Here is an 18151-nt window from a genome sequence, read left to right as displayed (position 1 = left end):
ACGAGCTTTATTGCACGGCGTAGCGGAAGTGGTTTTCACGTGTTGACGGACCATTTTGACAGTTGATAAAAGAGTTTTCTCAATTGGTCAGGGGTGGCGAAAGTATTCAGATCCTCTGTTGTAAGTATTTGGCACCGACGTAACAATTTTCAAAATACTAATTTAAAGTTAAAAGTGCTGCGTGACATTCGCAAAATGTAAAGTATTTAAGGAAAAGCACTGGTACCAGCTATTTCAAGAGTCCTCTTCCACCGAGGCCAATTTTATTCACCTTTTCTTAGCAACAAAAGATGTCACTTGCTGAGCAGGCAGTTCTGACAGCCTTTTGTTTTTCTCATGCATGTGAAGGTTTTACGCTACATGTAGTCTTTTGTGTCAATTGCTGGTAAGCTGTGGATACTCGCCTGTCATCAAACAAAGTTCCAGTATCGTGGAACCAGGTATCAAAAGTTTAAGGTCAACACCGAGCAGGCACTGATTTGTTTAAACACATGCGGTTACAGTCAATGATCAAGGTGACTTAGGGCAAGTTACTGGAAGCGGCTCTTGCGCCAGTCATTTGGTTCTGCGGGGGGTAAACAAAGAAATAGAAACACTTCACTGTAATGAATTACATTGAAGCATTTGCCAGTTAGGACACACACACACACACACACACACACAAAAAAGGAGAAAACAGCCGTTGCATTTCTTGTAGCCGGTAACATCTGAATGAACTTTATTTTGCAAACACAACAAAAAAGAAAGTTATTGTTTGTTTGTTTTTTCCAAGACAGCAGTCGTACATTAGTTAGAAGAGAGAAAAAGAAGAGCCCGTTTATCTTTGTGTTCCAGAAGAGGCTAAAGGTCAGATTTCACCACAGACACAATAAAGAAAGAATGAGACCATGTGCCGAGCTGGGAAAATGCCCAAAACCCACTTACCCAGCATACACAAGAACATACAGTGTATAAGACTGTGTCCTATTTCCTGCTTTTAAGATAATACACTGTTCCTGTGGTCCATATATACAAGAGAATATGCGCAAGAAAAATGAAGTAGCCCAGTTAAGAGAGTGAAAGAAAATGTGGAAGTGGCAATGTCTCAGAGGTAACAGAGAATGTGGTGGGGGGACGGGGGACGGGGGACAACAACAAAAGGAAACGCAACATGTTTTTAACACCAGAACTGTGAAAGTTTGCGACGGATGAATAACAATTAAAACCATGCTAATAATCTCATTTATTATCTTCACTGATGACACCATTAAAGTTAACACATCTCCTAACTCTTCAGTTTAGAGCCACGAGAAAAATCTGCCCTCGTGACACCGACCGGTCATTTGTGCAGTTATCCCGAGCGTGCTCTGACCCTAGATCAGCACTTGAATGCAACTAGGACCGGACCATCTCACCTCACAGTGAAAACACATTCTCCAACGGTATTCAGACATCAGTCCCGTTTCCCCGTCTCCGCGCGAGAGACATCTTTAAGACAGCTAAAGGTCGAGGGTCATTAATACGATGTTGTGGGACTAATTAATGCTACATATCAAGAGTTAATTGGATGGAACTGGGGACGACAAAGAAGTCTTCAATCCCGGGTTCGACCTCGACTATGGACACACGGCACACAGGGCACGAATATGGCTTAAGGAAGACTCCTCTTCTGTTAGGGCTTTGGAGATGGCGGAAGAATAGTTTAGCATAGAGACCTCATATTATTATCATTATTAAAACTGCAATACTAGAATAGATGTTAGGATTTGGATACTTGTGGAAATGTATGCATAAGGAGGCAGAATAATACGGGTAAAAAAAAAATTTGGTTTTCACAGGCACAGTGGCGTGTGGGCAACCAGAAAAAGGAAAAAAAAAAAATCAAATAAACATGGGGCAGAGTACAATACTGCAGTGTTCTGTCTGTACCGCTTCCTCTACTTCCCTCAAAAGAGCATCTCCTGCCATTTGCATACGACACGTCTCGTACACATTCGTCGGGCTTATTACTCTGCAAGTGCGGTAAAGAGATCAGGTTGAGGTGGTGCAGTCTGAAGACGTCAAAAGAATTTATTACGCTTATGAGGACAAAGCGGGGGCTTTAAGTTGTCTTGCATGTGCCCCCATTTGCCAAAGACCGTCGTCTGCCCAATAGCCCGCATAGCGCAATGTCGATGCAATACTACACTGCTGCTTTTAGAGCGTTTAATTTTCTAATCCAATGTTTTTCCCCTGCTTGAAGTGATCAATTTTTTTAATTTTTTTTTTTTAATATGGAATGCACCATTAGTCATATGGCTTCTATATCTGATATTGCAATCCACAGTGCTGCTGTTGTAATTATGTACTACAAGTGAGAAAGAAAAGAAAAGGAAAAAAAAAAAATAAAAAAAAAAGTTTGAAGTGACTGTTGTAATTCCAAAGTTCCTTACATGGTACAATTAAGGGAAAACATCACACTGAACAAGAACGGAATGATGAGGAACAAAATTCATGTTGAACTTAATACAAAATACAACACCCAGTGGACTGCTTTGGTGTCTTGACAGAAGTAAAAAATACTTTAGGTGGACTCTGGTCCAAACAAAAATTACAGACCGGCTGCTGTTGTACAAAGGACAACTTGAAAGCTGAACATAATACCTTCCAATGTCAATATTACAATCTGTGTTTACACGTATTTAGGAAATCTGATTATCATTTTTTTTTTTTTTTTTTTTTAGCAGTAACCTGACGTCATAAACATCATGTAAACAATTGCCTTACCGATGTAAGGGAACTGAGAAATTTCTGCTACAGAAACCAGTTTTCTTGATGTATATGTTTTAACTGAGGTTCCAGCAGGGTTTTTAACATGAGCACAGGTTAATGACCAGAACTTGAACGAGATAAGTATTGCTGTAATTTCCTACTCATGCACCCCTTGTGGCCAAAATTCAAAAGTCGGACTAAAACTTACCCTAAACGTGTCTAAATAAGTCATTTCCACAGCTCAACTGCAGGGTATTTGTATATTTCTTAACACATGCACTGTTGAAAGACTGGCTTCTTCACTCAGTCCAAATGCTCTAATCAGAGAATAGAGAGAAAAAAAAAAAAAAAAAAAAAAAAAAAACTCAGGCTGCAGTGCTTCAAATATATTGCCAATACATTTACAACATGCCATGCCAGTTTTAATTTTATAGTTGGAGGTAGGGGAGAAAACTGACCACTCGCATGTAAATGCAGGCTCTCCAGCAACCGCATGAATGCAGTGCATGTAAACGCGTTCTTAATTTCCTGCAATTACCTGATGTCTCCACTAACTGTTTGTCTGAATGTAAACGTAGAGAACAATTTAGCAAAATTTCATAAAAACCCATGTTAGCCACTATCCATTTTAGAGTGCAAACTCGGCACAAAACCCTTGAGGAAAAAAAAAAATAAAAAAAAAAAAAAAAAAAATCCGTGAAACTGTGCATACACCTATTTACCCCTTAAATGTCCTCTCTACAACAAGCCCACTCCCCACTTGAATAACCCCCAACGCAACTACCTCTTTAGATTTGGCTACATCATACAAGTCTTAAAATTGTTTCCTTTCCATAATTTCGTGCCCAAAAAAGTCAGTCTCTGTAGCATTCTGATCATGCAAAAAAAAAAATTTGTTTTTGAACAGAATTTAATCGTTGCAATTAAACTAAAAGACAAAATTGTTTTAAGACTAGAACAGTAAAGATTTTCAGTATTTTGTTCTTTCAAAATCGGGTTTTTTTTTTTTCGGTTTTTTTTTTTTTTTTCTTCTTTTTTTATACATTTGTCAGCTCGTAAAGGCCTCGAGTGAAAAGAAAGTTTCATAGCATAGAAGAGAAAATGGCCCCACCCAAGCGCCCCTGTCCCGGCCTGTTCAGCTTCAGAACTACTGAGACAGCAGAGTTCCCTGCTAGAGGAGGCCCATCTGGAGACCCAGCTATATGCAGTAGAAAGCTTGCCATGAGTCCTGCGGATCAAGTGTAGAGAAAATAAAATTTTGCGGTGTACATGAAGTCGTAGCTGCTAAGGCATGTGCATACAAGTCAATTATCAAGTGTTAAGTGTGCATGTAGATGTGTTAACGGAAAGGCATAATACGGCTATTAATATAGTTATGTTTTTGGGTTCTTAGACCAATGTACCAGTAGAGATGGAACTGGCTTGTGGTGCAGTGTCAGCAAGCACAGATAAAAATCCTTTTAGTGGAAAGTAAAAGAATTTAAGTCCGGAACAGCATCTGAACTGTAGACAAACCAGCCAACTTTAAAAAAAAAAAAAAAAAAAAAAAAAAAAAAATTTAAAAAAGAAAAAAAAAAAGGAAGAAGAATAAAATAATGAAAGAAAACACTGCACATCTCATTCAAAAGGGACAATGAGTGATTTTAAAAACAATGCACACTGGGAGGGGGGGAGGGGGGGGAAGCATATCACCCATACTCTTAAAAGGAATGTTGTCAATTGTTGGAATATTGTTAGGAATAATATCAGTACTAGTTGCAAAATTACGCAGTCATGGCTAAGGGCGGATAACTTCATTGATTGAAGAGAATGCTTGTCAGGCCTGAGCCTAAGGTACAGTTGAAGCTGACCAAGTCCAGTTTCTGTATTTCAGCTGACGGTGCAGAAACTGGTGGAGATGGGGTGAAGGCCAGTAGCTTTGGTGAGGCTTCAAAACCAAAATGGAGGAGAGGAGTGTGAGGTCTCCAGCGCTGTTTTGGACTCATTATGAAGTCATCACCTTCGTGCCAACAACTTGCTCTTCATTTAAAGCTTTTAACACAGAGACCTGGAAAGGGGAAAGAAAATAAGGTTATTTTTTTTTTTTTTTTGTGTAGGGCAACGTGCCCTTTAATCTGCCTGAATTCCAATAGCATTTTTAAGGATATTAAAACGGTACCAATATGATCATTTAACAAACATGGCACACCCTTACTCGGGACACAGAAACTCACCATAAACTGGTCTCCATTACTGAACTTCTTCTCTATTTCTTTTCCCAGGTCACCATCTGGCACTTTGAGGTCCTCTCTGGTGTCTCCACCATCATCCATCAGGGCCAGGAAACCCTCTGAGACATCAATTATCTAAATTAGCCATTAGGCAAAGAAAAGAAAAAAAAAGTTAAAAACATTATGATTGTGCTCCCAATTTTTTTTTTATTATCATTATCAACGCTAGTTGTGTGACTCTGACAAGCAGTCAAGTTGCAGTTTACATTCATATCTGTTCAGAATCAAAATGTAAGGTTTTGAAAATACATATACAAATCCTTGTACGTGTTCACATGCTTCACCACTTAGGTGGACTCCCCAACATCTGGGTCAATTATTCAGAATCTGACCAAATATGAAATGGTCACAATCTCCACGCCTGTTCCTCAGTTATGCTGCTAAATAATAAGACAGCAAAGTACGATGTGACAGAAAAGTTAACCGTTTAAAATATCTCCCATTTTATCCTATTGGGTGATATTGAGTCATAATTAACATATCAATTAATAAGCTGTGGCCACAAATTTGTTTAATGTCACGGTCAAATTTAACAACCAAAATCGTATTAGTATATTTGAGTCCGAGGGAACGTTTGCGCCAAGTTTAAAGAAATTCCCTCAAGGCGATTCTGAGCTATTATGTTCAAGAGAATGGGACGGACGGACAACACAGAAACATAACGGCTCCGGCCGTGGCTGTTGCCAGCGTGGAGGTCGAGCAAAAGGAGAACCAGCGCTAGCCAATTTCAATATAGGTGGAATGCCATTCCAAAGCACACAGCAGAGTAAAAAAAAAAAAAAAAAAAAATCTCCATCACCCTTTGAGTTAAACTCGGCCTGGAAAAAAAATTATTTGCTATAAAGTGGCATAAAGTCTCTTGTAGGGTTTTTCCAGGTTAGTCACGCTGTGATTAATTGAGCCGTGCGGGCTGACTTTGAATGATTTTTCCACTGTGTCTTACAGAACAATAAAATAGTCGGTGATAAACATTACCTTTCTTTTAAAAAATAAAAGCGGCCCACTGGTGTGCCAGTAGAAAGCTTTTAGTGTGAAGCGTAAGCGGTTCAAGTTACATTATAAGTGAATTAACATTCCTCCTACCCAGCTGAAAATGAGCATTAAACAGCAAAACAAAGCTGATATTTTAATGTGCAAACAGAGACAGAACCTCCCTTCCCCTCTCCCCCCCCCCCCCCCCAGCTAAAAACAGAGAAACGTTATGAACGGATTTGCGTCTACTCTTTCGTACAGTTCAGGTGCCGAAGACAAGGGGTGACGACTGGCACGGGTTGGCCATGTTCGGCCTTACTACCGAGCAGGACCACAGCCGTTTGGCACGGTTATCCCCTACTGGGAAGCTGCAATGGAAACGCATGTCATCACAGTTTGGCAGAGCACGCCAACCCAGGCAACTGGAAAAATCCTATTAGCAATGTATATCATGAAAACAGACTGGCAGCGACACAAATCACAAGAATGTACAGCTGCAACAAAAGGTTGGTGAAGTATCAGTTTTATGGATGCCACAACACCAGAAGCAGTTGATGGCCATTAGCATTAAATTTCCACAATTTAATACAAAAATTAAATAAACCTAAACAGTCAAATAAATGTATGATATTTCAACATAAAAAAAAAAAAAAAAAAAACCTGAGGCGCACACAACATATATTCTGAAAAACTGAACAGGAATGACAGGAGCCTACTAATGGCATGAGCTGCATCCAGCTATTGTTAATGCTGTATCGCCACAATGGCCAAAATGAAAAATAACGCACGCCTTTGAACGTCGAGTGTCGCGCACTGCTACAACAGACCCAGCGACCAACTTTAGAAACGACGGTTACATTTTGACGAGATTCGGTAAATTAAAGCTAATAATCAAGTTATCTTTGGTGATCTTCGTCTCGGAGGTTGCCTAAATAAATTTGAATATTTGTCATTTTTGTTTTAAACGCTCTGCGACAACGATCGCAAGCCGGCATTTTGGTCATCTATAACTTGTTCCTGCTCAACAGGCTCAGGCGCAAAGCATCTTTCACGGCTGTTGCGGCACCTGAACTTGCAGCACTTAATTCCCGCAAAAAAAAAATGTCATCAGCAGAAGCTGTGCTGAAAGTATTTGGGGATACATCAAGTCTTTTCGTCGTATTCTATATTAGTCAAGACAGTCTGTCCTGCAACGCTACGTCACTTTTATATCTTTTTATACTTTACTTTTAGCCCCGTGGTTCTCCAAATTCCATAAATAAATTACAAAAACATGAAAACTTGTATTTCTGTGATGTGCAGGATTGTCACAGGAAGTTATTGCGCGTGTATTCCTTTATCAGGTCAGTGAATCAGGAATCGGAAAACCTTTTTTTTAAGGGTTTTCCGATTCCTGCTATTTTACACTCAAACTACAGTTCAAATTTTACAAATTACGTTTTTGGAAAAAAAAAATCCCCCACAAAAACTCAGTGAAATCCTGTAGGGACCGATTAGAAAAAGTATCAGTTCTCAAGACCAGCTGCATACAAGATCACTGCAACAAAGCTACAAGAAACCTTTTTGAAAATGACTTCTTTTTTTTAACGGCACCTTTGCCTTAATTACAGTACGTGTGTCAGACTGTATGAAAGGCCCGATGAAGATGAATGCCTTCACCAAAGAAATTGACATTTGTCCTTGGAGCCAGTGTAACATAACTGTGGTATGTTTTTTTTCTGAAGTAGACCAAGGCATACTGTAAGATATTTTGCCAGATAGAATATAGTAAGAGCAGAAATTTTATTTAACAAACATGACTACAAATTCTTCACCACTTCCAACAAATATACCAACAACTGTTTCCTTGCATTTTGAGAATTATTGTTCCAAAAGAGACCTTTAGTCAGGGAAGAGGAGCCTGCTTGTTAGCCAATTTAAAACCTGTTCAGCAAGTTTAAAGCCTGTGTGTCATTTCACAGCTGCTGAAGAGACAGCTCCGTTCCTACACCCCTTTAGCAATCAACAAAGCATAGATTTTCTCTCACGGTTTCATGGCGCTTAGGTTATAGCAAATCCAAAACGTTGTCTGTAGTGATTGCAAATGGGGGTTTAAACACATTTCCAAAACACTCAGCACGAAAGCAGGCGTTTGCCTCCCCTACCAAATTGTTTTATTTGACACGATAGGCAGTATTTACTGCAAATTCGTTCTGCATATTGTATGTGATCAAAGGGGGCATCTCACCTGGTAGTCTTTCCTTGTGACATTTGGAACATCCATGTTATGGGTAGATGGGCAGACATCTTCATACTTCTTCTGAGTAAAGATGTCCAGTCCAGTAAGGTGAACCTGGGAAAATACCTTAACTGATTAGATTTGGCCTTGGGCCAAGTAAACATTGTGTGTGGGGGGGGGACTACTAGTAAAACAAGGAAACATAAGGCTAAACCACAAAAGTGCCCTAAGATCTGCGTTCCAAAAGGATGCCCCATGCTGGTTTTTACCTTGGCGTGCCCATGCTTGCCGGTCTTTGAGGTAGACATGTCAACGATCTTACAGGGACGTCCCTTCAGCATGACATGGCCATTCTTCCTCAACGCGGAGCATTGCATGGGGAATGTGGTGGAGGCCCCGGCGTCCGCAGTGGAGAAATCATCATCTGCCATGATGGGTTGCAGGTTGCTCTGTGACACGCATACAAGAGCAAACATTAGGATTACCGCATTACGACCTGCATGATGTTAAGTACATTTATATAAAAAAAAATTAAAAAAAAAAAAGGAGGAATAACGTGGCGGTCATTGCGAGGTAACTGGGGAGCAGATTTGTGGCCTCAAAAAGACCACAGGTAAAGAATTATAAAAAACGAGACCATGTTAAGACTTCCCCAGCAGCTGTCTGATGTATAATGGTACTGTGCTCAAACCAGACAGTGGTCGTGGCTGCGAGTGGTTTAAAAACCAATCCCCAAAAAAAAAAAAAAAATCAAAAAGGGGGGGGGGGAAGCTATTAACTAAAAAGTTAATCCATTTTGTGCTTGGCGGCCCCCCCCCCCCCCTCTTTTGGTCGACGTTTAAAATGGTATTTGATCTCGATCTCATACAGGAATTAAATGCTTTTATTGTTCACAGTCTTCCCCCCCCCCCCCCACAAACAAACTTGTATACAAACACTTAAGGCCGAAGCGGGACACCCAATTCGGCCGGGGTACTTAACCCTACGAGCTAACGGCTAACGCCACATGCTAACGCGTCGAGTGCGCTTCGTGTACCAAGTTCCTGCCATCTCCAAAAAAAAAAAAAAAAAAAAAAAACCGTCTCCAAACGTCTAACCCTAACCCGGGGGGGGGGGGGTTTGGTGGGTGGCGAAAGTGTGGGGGGGAATACCCGACGCGTTTACGCACGCTTAACCGCCTTTTAATAGTTCATCGGCCTTAGAAAGTAAACTAAACAAAAAAAAAAAAAAAAGGCCGGCGTTAGCGCCGCCGCCGCCGTGCCCCCCCTCTTCCCTCCCCAACGCAGCTTTAAGGGTTTAGGAGTTAGGAGGCTAACGAGCTCCATTAACTACCCACGTTACGTGGCACTCGGGGGCCAGAAGAGATTTAAAAAAAAAAAAAAAAAAACACCACAAAAACAAACAAACAAACAGTCGAGCTAGCCTTTCGGGTTCCCCTCCTCGTGGATTTTTCTGTCACCGTTAGCTCGGCGAGCTAGCCGCCGCGCCGCGCCGCCCCCCCTCCTCCTCCTCCTCCCCTCCCCTCGTCGACTCCCGGCTTCGACGGTCGCCCGGGCGGGCGCTAACGCTTAGCCGAGCCCCGCGGTGCTAACTTCTTTCAATCGCGCCGCTTCCGAAGTTATTGATTAACGAGCGAGACTGCGAACATCTTTTCTCTCTCTCCCCCCCCCCCCCCCTCCACCTCCACCTCCCTCCCCATCACCCCGGTGTTTACGCGTTTTAAGGGGGTGAAAAGGAAGGACGTCGCCCCGCGGGGCCCCCCGGACCCGTGGCGACGCTTTCAAATGCGAGATTCAAACGGCGAAAACGGGGTCGCTTTTCTTTTTTTTGGTGTGTGTTGTTGTTGAAGTCGGGTGCGTTTAGCTTACCTTGTGTGTCTCGCTCGCACCAAAAAAAAAAGGGAGAGTCACTCCGCATGCGTGGAGCTTTTGTACTGCAGGAGGGGTTTAGGGAGGGCAGGTACGCGTTTCAGTGACGTAGTGGAGAAGGAGGGGGGTGGGGGGGGTTAGTGACGGGACGTAAAGTGGGACGGTGCCGGAGCTGCCTGAAAAGCGTCGCGGCGCGCCACCGTGCGCGGCGGTGGGATGTAAATAAGTATATTTATTCGAGTACCGCGGCGCCCTACTTAAGTGCGATTTTTTTTTTTTTTTCCACGGGCTTTACTTTTGTATTAGGAAAAAAAAAAAAATTGGGAAAGTAAACATTTGAGTTGGCGGGAAGGTAACCGAATGCATTCATCAAGTGGATCCCGTTGTACTTGAAGTGTAACTTTGCAGTTGTTGCAATCGAGTATTTCAATTTTCTGCAACGCCGCGTTAACCGCGTTCTTTTTTTTTCTTTTTTTTTTTTACCTCACAAACTGAAACTTTACGTTAAAAAAAAAAAAAAAAAAAAAAGCGTTGTTTTGTGCTGTATATTTCAATATTGAATTCAAATAGTCAAATTAGCCCCCACTTTGACCAGCGTCAAAATGTGAGCCGATATGCCCCTTAAATGTCAATAGGCTAAATCAATTATACTCCATCCAATAAACATTTAAGGGACCAATCTGTATACCTTTGATATGGTATATTCTTTACTTTTGCTGATTTACTGAAACCCAATTTATTTATAGAGACAAATATTTTGTATTATTATTATTATTATTATGTCTTCATTATGCATAATTTGCCCCCTTATTAATCTGGGATATACTGCAAGATAATAGCCTAAACATGCCACATGGTTTTAAAGTAATTCTCTGATTTTACTTTGAAAGGAGAGAAACAAAGCCTTTTTTTCAAAGACATAGTAATAAGTCCTTTTTCTAAATAGTCCTTCAGAACACATGAGATTTTTAGTTATATATTGTCCCTTTAGTGTTTGTGATCAGAAAAATCTTACGTATTGTTATGCAAATGACTAATGTTTTTAAGAGTTTTTTTTGTTTTTTTTTTACTGTTGGAGATAACTAAAGATACAACATGTTTCCAGGTTGTGTGCTAACCCGTGACTGTTTGGCTCAGAGCAAAAGTGCAGTATTTACAGGGAAGGGCTGCAACAGACACCTTGTAATTAGTCTTGAATTAGTCCCTAAGCGTTGCTGGGGGCTGTATAAGAGAGATTGTGTCTTTGCTTCCAGACCGATCTATTTACTCAGTGTAAATTTCCTCTGGTATCAGTTAAACATTCATCTCCACCCATCTGCTCTCTGCACTGCCTGGCTGGTCTTTGCATGGATCTTGCAACAGCCACTGGCCATGAGTGAATTCTGTTTTATTTGGGTCAATAAAAACGTGTTTTTGTTTTCTTACAGATCCCTTCCGGACATGGAAGATGAAGTATAAAAATGCGCTGCTTTGAATAATAATTTGTGGCTATGTTATTGTTTTATTCATAAAAAGTTTAATTACAAATACTTAAAATCACATTAACTCATTATCCATCGTTGACAAATAATCTATAAATCAATATTTTGTTTCCATATCACACTTCTGTAAGCAGCATATTGGACCACGATTGTCAGGTTACACAGACAGACATATACTGTATGCCTTAAGCTCAGATTTAAAACAAATGCGGAGAAACCTACATACATAGGTAGGTGCATGTAAACACACGTGTGTCATTGTGCACTGTAAAGATCAAACGTGAAAAGTGAAGTAACAAACAAACAAAAAAAGATTTTGTTTTAGTTGAGGGGGACAGAAAATGGTGGAATAATTCCTTAGATACACAATACCTGGATGTGGCAACCAAATAGCAATACAGCATTACATACTCTAAGTAGTATTTTATTGTCTCCACGGTCGAGGGTTTTTAGGGTTTTAGGTGCTGAGTAAGTGTAAATTGGGTTTACAGGTTATTTATTGAAAACATCTGTACTATGGCTGAAAGCATCGATATATAGAGTCGTGGAGGTGAACCGAAGTCTTAAAGCTTCCAAAGCACCGCAATAAAGGATGCTCAGTAGACCTGAGAGAAACTGCAGAGTTCTCTGTAGGGGCAACACCCCCTTTCACACACAAATAGTATTTGATTTGTTAATGAGCAAACAGTGATCATAGTTTATTTTTTGACTGGTAAATCAATACTTCGATAAAAGTTTAGATTTGAACAAATGTAAACATCTCTCCATACAAAATGGAAGCGTGACATTGAGGGTCACATCAGTGTTCTTTTTGTGTATTTCTCATATTTACATTATGAATATAATGTTATCTTTTCTTGTGGTAAAACCCCTTTTTTGGTCAAGTAATTATTGTAATGCTACACACACAAATGTACATACACACCTTTTGAAATACTGACACACACACTCGCATACCTCACATAGAGATCACACAGGCAAATAGATGTCATTTTAAGCATCTGTGGATGTTTTGAGCTGCTGCAATTCAGTGCCGTCTTTGGGGACCCGACGTCCCTTGTGAAAGACAGCAGCAATCTCCTCAAAGGTTTTGCCTTTGGTCTCAGGGACCCGAAGATAAGTAAACACGGTGAAGCCGAGAAGCAGCACGGCAAACAGGATGAACACATAACAGTCCATCCATTCCTGACGGGACACACATGAAGAGAAAAACAAGTCAGGGGTGACAGCGTGCACGAGTGCATGAGTTTCACAAGTTTACATTACATACGTGTGCCCTTTGTCCCTACCTGTATGTATGGAAACATCATGCCGATGATGAAGTTGCTTGTCCAGTTACAGCAGCCAGCGAGAGCAATGGCTGCAGGCCGAGGTCCCTGGCTGAAGAGTTCAGCCACTATGAACCATGGAATGGGACCGGGACCGATCTCGAAGAAACTCACAAAGAGGAAGATAGCCGACATGCTGACGTAGCTCATCCACGAGAAATCATTCTGGAGGAATTAGGACATCAGTCAAGTTTCTACTCAGGCTGGTTCTCTGATTATTAAAAAAAAAATCAACAGAAGCTGCCTGAGTTTAAAACACGTTTCACTCACGACCACTCTTTGATATTCATACACATTGAAGACGCACAACACTACTGCAAACCTGGAATCTGAGGCCCACTGTCATGCCAATAGCACAGAGACACATCCCTCCCAGACCAACCAGAGTCAGAGTGCGTCTGCCAGCCTTGTCCACCAGTGCAACCTGGAACAAACAGTTCACTGTTTATCTGTGTGTTTATGTGTATAGATGAAACAACACATTGCTGGTGCATGTTCCTGGTTTGGTGTCCATTATTTGTGTGCATTTGTGTTTTTGCATCTGTGCTGCTACTCACAGACACCAGAGTGAAGACTGTGTTGATGGCCCCGACTCCTATAGTGGCGTAGACTGGCTGACTGACACCAGCTCGAGAGAAGATATCTGTGGAGTAATAAAAGATCTGGAAGACAAAACAAGTATAGATTTCACATAAATGCAGAATCAAGTTGTAGTGTGGCAGGTAAGTAAGGTACAACAGAGCAACACAGCTATAGTATATACTTTCATGCACATAAAACAAAATTCTCAATTATATCTTTTTAAAATGAAGAACTGAAACATTTACCATTTTTGGCCGAGTTACTGCTGATTCAGACACACGGTATGCAACGACAGCTGAACCATAATTTTCCTGTTGTTAGGACATCAAAGTCACTGTAATTCAAGACAATTGAAAGTGATTTTGCCACCTACTGCATTTATGCCAGAAAACTGTTGGGAGAGGTGCATCATGAGGGCGATGACCAGCTGCTGTCTGTACACAGAGGAGCAAATCTGGGGGAGAATACAGAACAGAGTAAAACACTGTGAAATAGTAGTTTTCACACATCTAAAATATACACAGCTACATTTTTGTTTATCTTATGACAAAATGTTGAGTGCGTGTTTTGTTCTCTGCCCCCTACAACTACAGTGTAACTCGATCAGTTCCAAACATTTTCACGTTTGTTACTTTGCTGTTATGCACAAAATAAATAATTCAACATGTTCTGATATGGCAGAAATCTTTTGGTTTCATGTGTCTATTTTAACAATACACTGTGTCAGGAAGGTTGTTTTTTCCCCCCCTCATTTATCTAATAATCTTTAGAATTTAAGATTATCAGTGTACTCTAGTTGATGATTAATTTAGAAGATCGGAAGGTGTCTGTGCACCTTGAGGAGGTGTGTGCTGTACTTTCAGCCTAACAATAGAGTTTTTTTTCATTGCAGACATTTTGGCTTGTAACAGGTACAGGGTGTTTTCATTAAGTGTCCCAATAAGCCATGAAAATGAATCAACATGCACAAAAGCAGGACCTCCCTTAAGTGGAATGCAGCTCTCATTAATACACCTTTGCTTTCCCTAACGTGACAAGTGAATAGTTGTAATTATATATGTGGTGGCTCAGGCTGTTTTAAACATAAGCTACTGGTACTATTTTATTTTGAAACCCTTTTCAAGCTGTGGCTTAAACTGCTAAAGTAAAATTCATACACAGTGAACCGGTATGAAAACATACTGTCTCTCAACTGATTGTCCTGTAATGAGACCTACCAAAGAAAGGATAGTGACCCTGGCCTCCTTGCCTGCCTCCTCTTTCTCTCTCCTCATCTCTTCCAGATCAGCAGCTGGATTGTATGGCCCCCTTAGACGATACAGACCTGCAACAAAACACAGACGTCAGACAGGAGTAAAAGTCTGTAGAAATGACTTATTTTCAAGGGTTAAATTTTTTTATACTACTAAAATAAAAGTAGCAGTACCATGAAGTAATTATGCTCCGTCACAAGTAAAACATTTTCTTAAGTAAAAAGTATAGTAGCAAAGTTTATATTAAAGAATAGTTTAATATTTTGGGGAATGTGCTTATTTCCTGCTACAGACACCTGTCAGCACTTCTAAAACTTCATATGTCTTGTTTGTTTGTTAATGCAAACTGATATTTTAAAGTTTCAGTTTTGACAAAATATAGTATCTTCATTAGTGAGCAGCAGAGAGCATAAATAGATTGTGTTACCTTTGAACACAGCCAAGATAGCTTTTCCCTCTGTTTCCAATCTGTGCGCTAAACTAAGCTAAGAATTTTTTCTAAATATTGACTGAGGGTTCCAGTGCTCGAGAAAGAAAACATTAAAAGGATAGAATAGTGAGCTTCTTTGTGTAATTCTTACTTTTCCGTGCCTCTTCCTCTTTGCCCAGTACGATGTAAAGGTACCGTGGGCTCTCGGGGCACAGAGGCATCAGAAAGGATTGTAACACTGCCGGAGCTCCAGACAGACCGAGCAACAGGGGCCACATTTCATCGTTACCAAGGACAAAGTCCAAGCCTAATACCTACAACCACACACGTACACTTTAGATGAAATACTTTGTGTGCTGTAAAGCAAGAAAGAGGATGCTGTGTATGTTGTGCGAGTGTAACTCACCTGGCTGATTAGGATGCCAATGACAACAGCCAGTTGGTGTAATGTTCCCAGAGCCCCTCTGTAAGACTTGGGTGCAATCTCTCCAATGTACATCGGCACAAGTCCAGATGTCAACCCTGAAACACACATCCTGAGTTAACCGACTTAAACCAACATTTCCTGTTGGATATATGGCAATATAGGAAGGTAGTGTTTTCTTTCTTCTGTCCAAGTGCAATTTAGGATCCCCTGTTGTAATAATAAGTGTGATATTCGTCAGGATCATGAAGACAACTCGCCTCTTCTATATCGGTAATAATTGGGATTTCCAACAAAATTATTCAAGTATCAGTTGAAGGTTGTACGATGTGCTTGAATGTACCACAGTAAAAGCCCATAACAGCGCGGCCTGCGATGACCATGATGTGGGGCTTCCACATCCTGCAGAGACCCATCAGCAGTCCAGCAGCTACAGCCAGAACATTGATCATTAACATTCCCTTTACCCTGCAAAACAGAAGGAGAGACAAAGGTGGCACAGTGAGACACAAAGACAGAGGTATGATACATAAGAACATTTGAACCAATGCATTTTTTAATCATGCTTTGACTTCACTTTTATCTTTTGACCCACTAACGTTTGCCTCCATTTCTTTGATCTCTCCATACTTTATTAAGTCTTCCTTTTTCCACCCCCACTTTCATTCTTCCATTTGAGTGATGATTATTTTATTCTTCTTTTCTCACCTCCCTCTCAGGTCACCCACAAATCCGACCAGAAAGGAGGACAGCATGCCACCGATGGAGAAGATTGCCACCGACAACGACCAATATATGACCACAGCAGGGTATTGTCCTGCCTCAAGAATCTCCTTTGTGCTGTTTTCTGACAGAACAGCATCCCTCTCTGACCACAGGCCCAACGACCTTCCATAATGCTTTTCAATGACCTACAATACAGGCACACAGGCATGTCATCAAGAGGTACAATGATGGCTGCACACACAGAGACAAAACAAAAGCACACACATACAAACATATATGGATCTATTTAGGTAAAACTCATTCATTCCATTTTACAAAAAATGTATCATGCCAATTAATTGAAATTCAATTCAAAATAACTTTTTCCAATAAAACCAGAACATAGCAGGGGCAGAAAAAGATGACACTTAAACACAGTGACGCTGATTTTGTGAAACTGTTGTCCGTAAACAATTGGCAGAGTTGGTGTTCATCGGAGGAGGGACAGACCCTCTTTACCCTATGACCCCTTGCCTTATGCAGTGCAGCAAAAATACAGTTGAGCAGCTTTGATATTTAGACTTTGCCACTGACCAAGCAATCCTTGCCACCACTTATCACTGAGAAACGACAGAAAAGTCTGACATGTCGGCCTGGCAAAGTCTCAAAATCAGTGTCTCTAAAACGCAGGTGTTGTACGCTGACAACCCCCCAGCACCAGTTTAAATAAACGATGAGGAACCTGAACGTCAATTCTTGAGGTAGACTTACAGGAACAATAAGGACAGCAGGAAATGGAAAAACCTCAAAGTAAGGTAACATTTCTGAAAGTTCATGCAATACAACCTAAAAACAAGGGTCTGTTTAGCAGAAATGCATCTTTTGGCCTCAGAAGACCATTACCTTGGAATTATATAAAAAAATTTATTGAATTGCCACCTCAAGAAATTTGATGGCTCGGTGAGAGTGAAAAGTCTACGTGAAAGTAGAGCCAACCTTCTGGGGTGCATTGATGACGCCAAGACTGTACCCATACTGCAGGGACCCAAGAGCTGCTGTGAACACAGCCACAGCCAGTGTACCGGTTAGCTGCTACAGGAGTGAAAGGTAGGACACACCAAAATGCATGAACACAAATGTTATCATGCATAGAAACACAAGGACATGAGAGTATGAACATCTCAGATAGTACCAAAAAAAAAGTGCATGCAGAAATGCAAAAAATAGGAGTTTATGAGAATTACTGATGTTTATGCTTTGTGTTCTATTTCAGAAAATTATAAGAATTCTTACATTCAGAAGTAACACTTTTACATAAGAATGCCTAGTAAATAAAATGTTTTGCAAGTTCTATGTCTGACCTGATATTTTGTTGAAGCACAAATCAGAATTTAATTCATGATAATCTCCCAGGCAAAACTAACAACGGAAACACATAAACTGCTGATAAAAGGCGGCGGTTTCTTCTGATCCGAGTGGTAAATCCAACTCTCTAAAGCTTCACGTCTCAGCGTTGTATGTAAAAAACATACCTGTTTGCAAATACTGCTTACATGACCTAGGATGAGGAGGTAGAATATATGCACAATAACCATTTAAAAAAAAAATAAGAGCACAGAATGTGTCCGTTAAGAATTATCTTACCTTTCCCGTCTCCATGATGGGTCCAGAGTGTCAGCCCAGAGTTTGGTAATGATCACTGAGGGCTGAATGCCTGATAGCGCTGTGTCCACTCACTAATCGACAAACACATGCATGCACATGGATAAACATGCACACCTACCGCACGTATAGACCTTTTACACATAAGTGAAACAGTGGTCTTACTCTCCTTTATGCACAAACAGAAACATTACTCTTATTGATTTAATAAGGAAGCAATACAAAACT

General features: G+C 40.7%; 2 protein-coding genes across 3 annotated transcripts; both read right to left on the bottom strand.

The window, feature by feature from the left end:
• Positions 1 to 682: 682 nt before the first annotated feature.
• eif5a2 (eukaryotic translation initiation factor 5A2) lies at positions 683 to 10146 on the bottom strand. Of its 2 annotated transcripts, none has more exons than XM_069152685.1 (5): positions 10059 to 10146; positions 8460 to 8639; positions 8200 to 8304; positions 4944 to 5075; positions 683 to 4777 (listed from the first exon to the last, which is right to left on the bottom strand). In XM_069152685.1, exons 2-5 carry the CDS (start codon positions 8619 to 8621, stop codon positions 4715 to 4717), a joined length of 462 nt encoding a protein of 153 aa, XP_069008786.1. In that variant the 5' UTR covers positions 8622 to 8639; positions 10059 to 10146; the 3' UTR covers positions 683 to 4714. The 2 variants fall into 2 exon arrangements, with proteins under 2 accessions (XP_069008786.1, XP_069008787.1); XM_069152686.1 differs by lacking the exon at positions 10059 to 10146 and adding an exon at positions 9602 to 9615.
• A 1295-nt stretch (positions 10147 to 11441) lies between these two features.
• slc2a2 (solute carrier family 2 member 2) lies at positions 11442 to 17966 on the bottom strand. Its single transcript, XM_069152684.1, has 12 exons — positions 17906 to 17966; positions 17258 to 17353; positions 16265 to 16467; positions 15900 to 16024; positions 15539 to 15654; positions 15284 to 15446; positions 14667 to 14773; positions 13823 to 13903; positions 13425 to 13529; positions 13190 to 13291; positions 12829 to 13032; positions 11442 to 12724 (listed from the first exon to the last, which is right to left on the bottom strand). The coding sequence occupies exons 1-12, from the start codon at positions 17918 to 17920 to the stop codon at positions 12533 to 12535; spliced, it is 1509 nt and encodes a 502-aa protein (XP_069008785.1). The 5' UTR covers positions 17921 to 17966; the 3' UTR covers positions 11442 to 12532.
• Between the last annotated feature and the right edge of the window lie 185 nt (positions 17967 to 18151).

The sequence above is a fragment of the Embiotoca jacksoni genome, unplaced genomic scaffold (assembly GCF_022577435.1).
Source record: "Embiotoca jacksoni isolate LCO1_2020_lvr unplaced genomic scaffold, fEmbJac1.0.p SCAF_18, whole genome shotgun sequence".
Lineage (NCBI taxonomy): Eukaryota > Metazoa > Chordata > Actinopteri > Embiotocidae > Embiotoca > Embiotoca jacksoni.
This window is presented reverse-complemented; position numbering and strand designations above follow the sequence as displayed.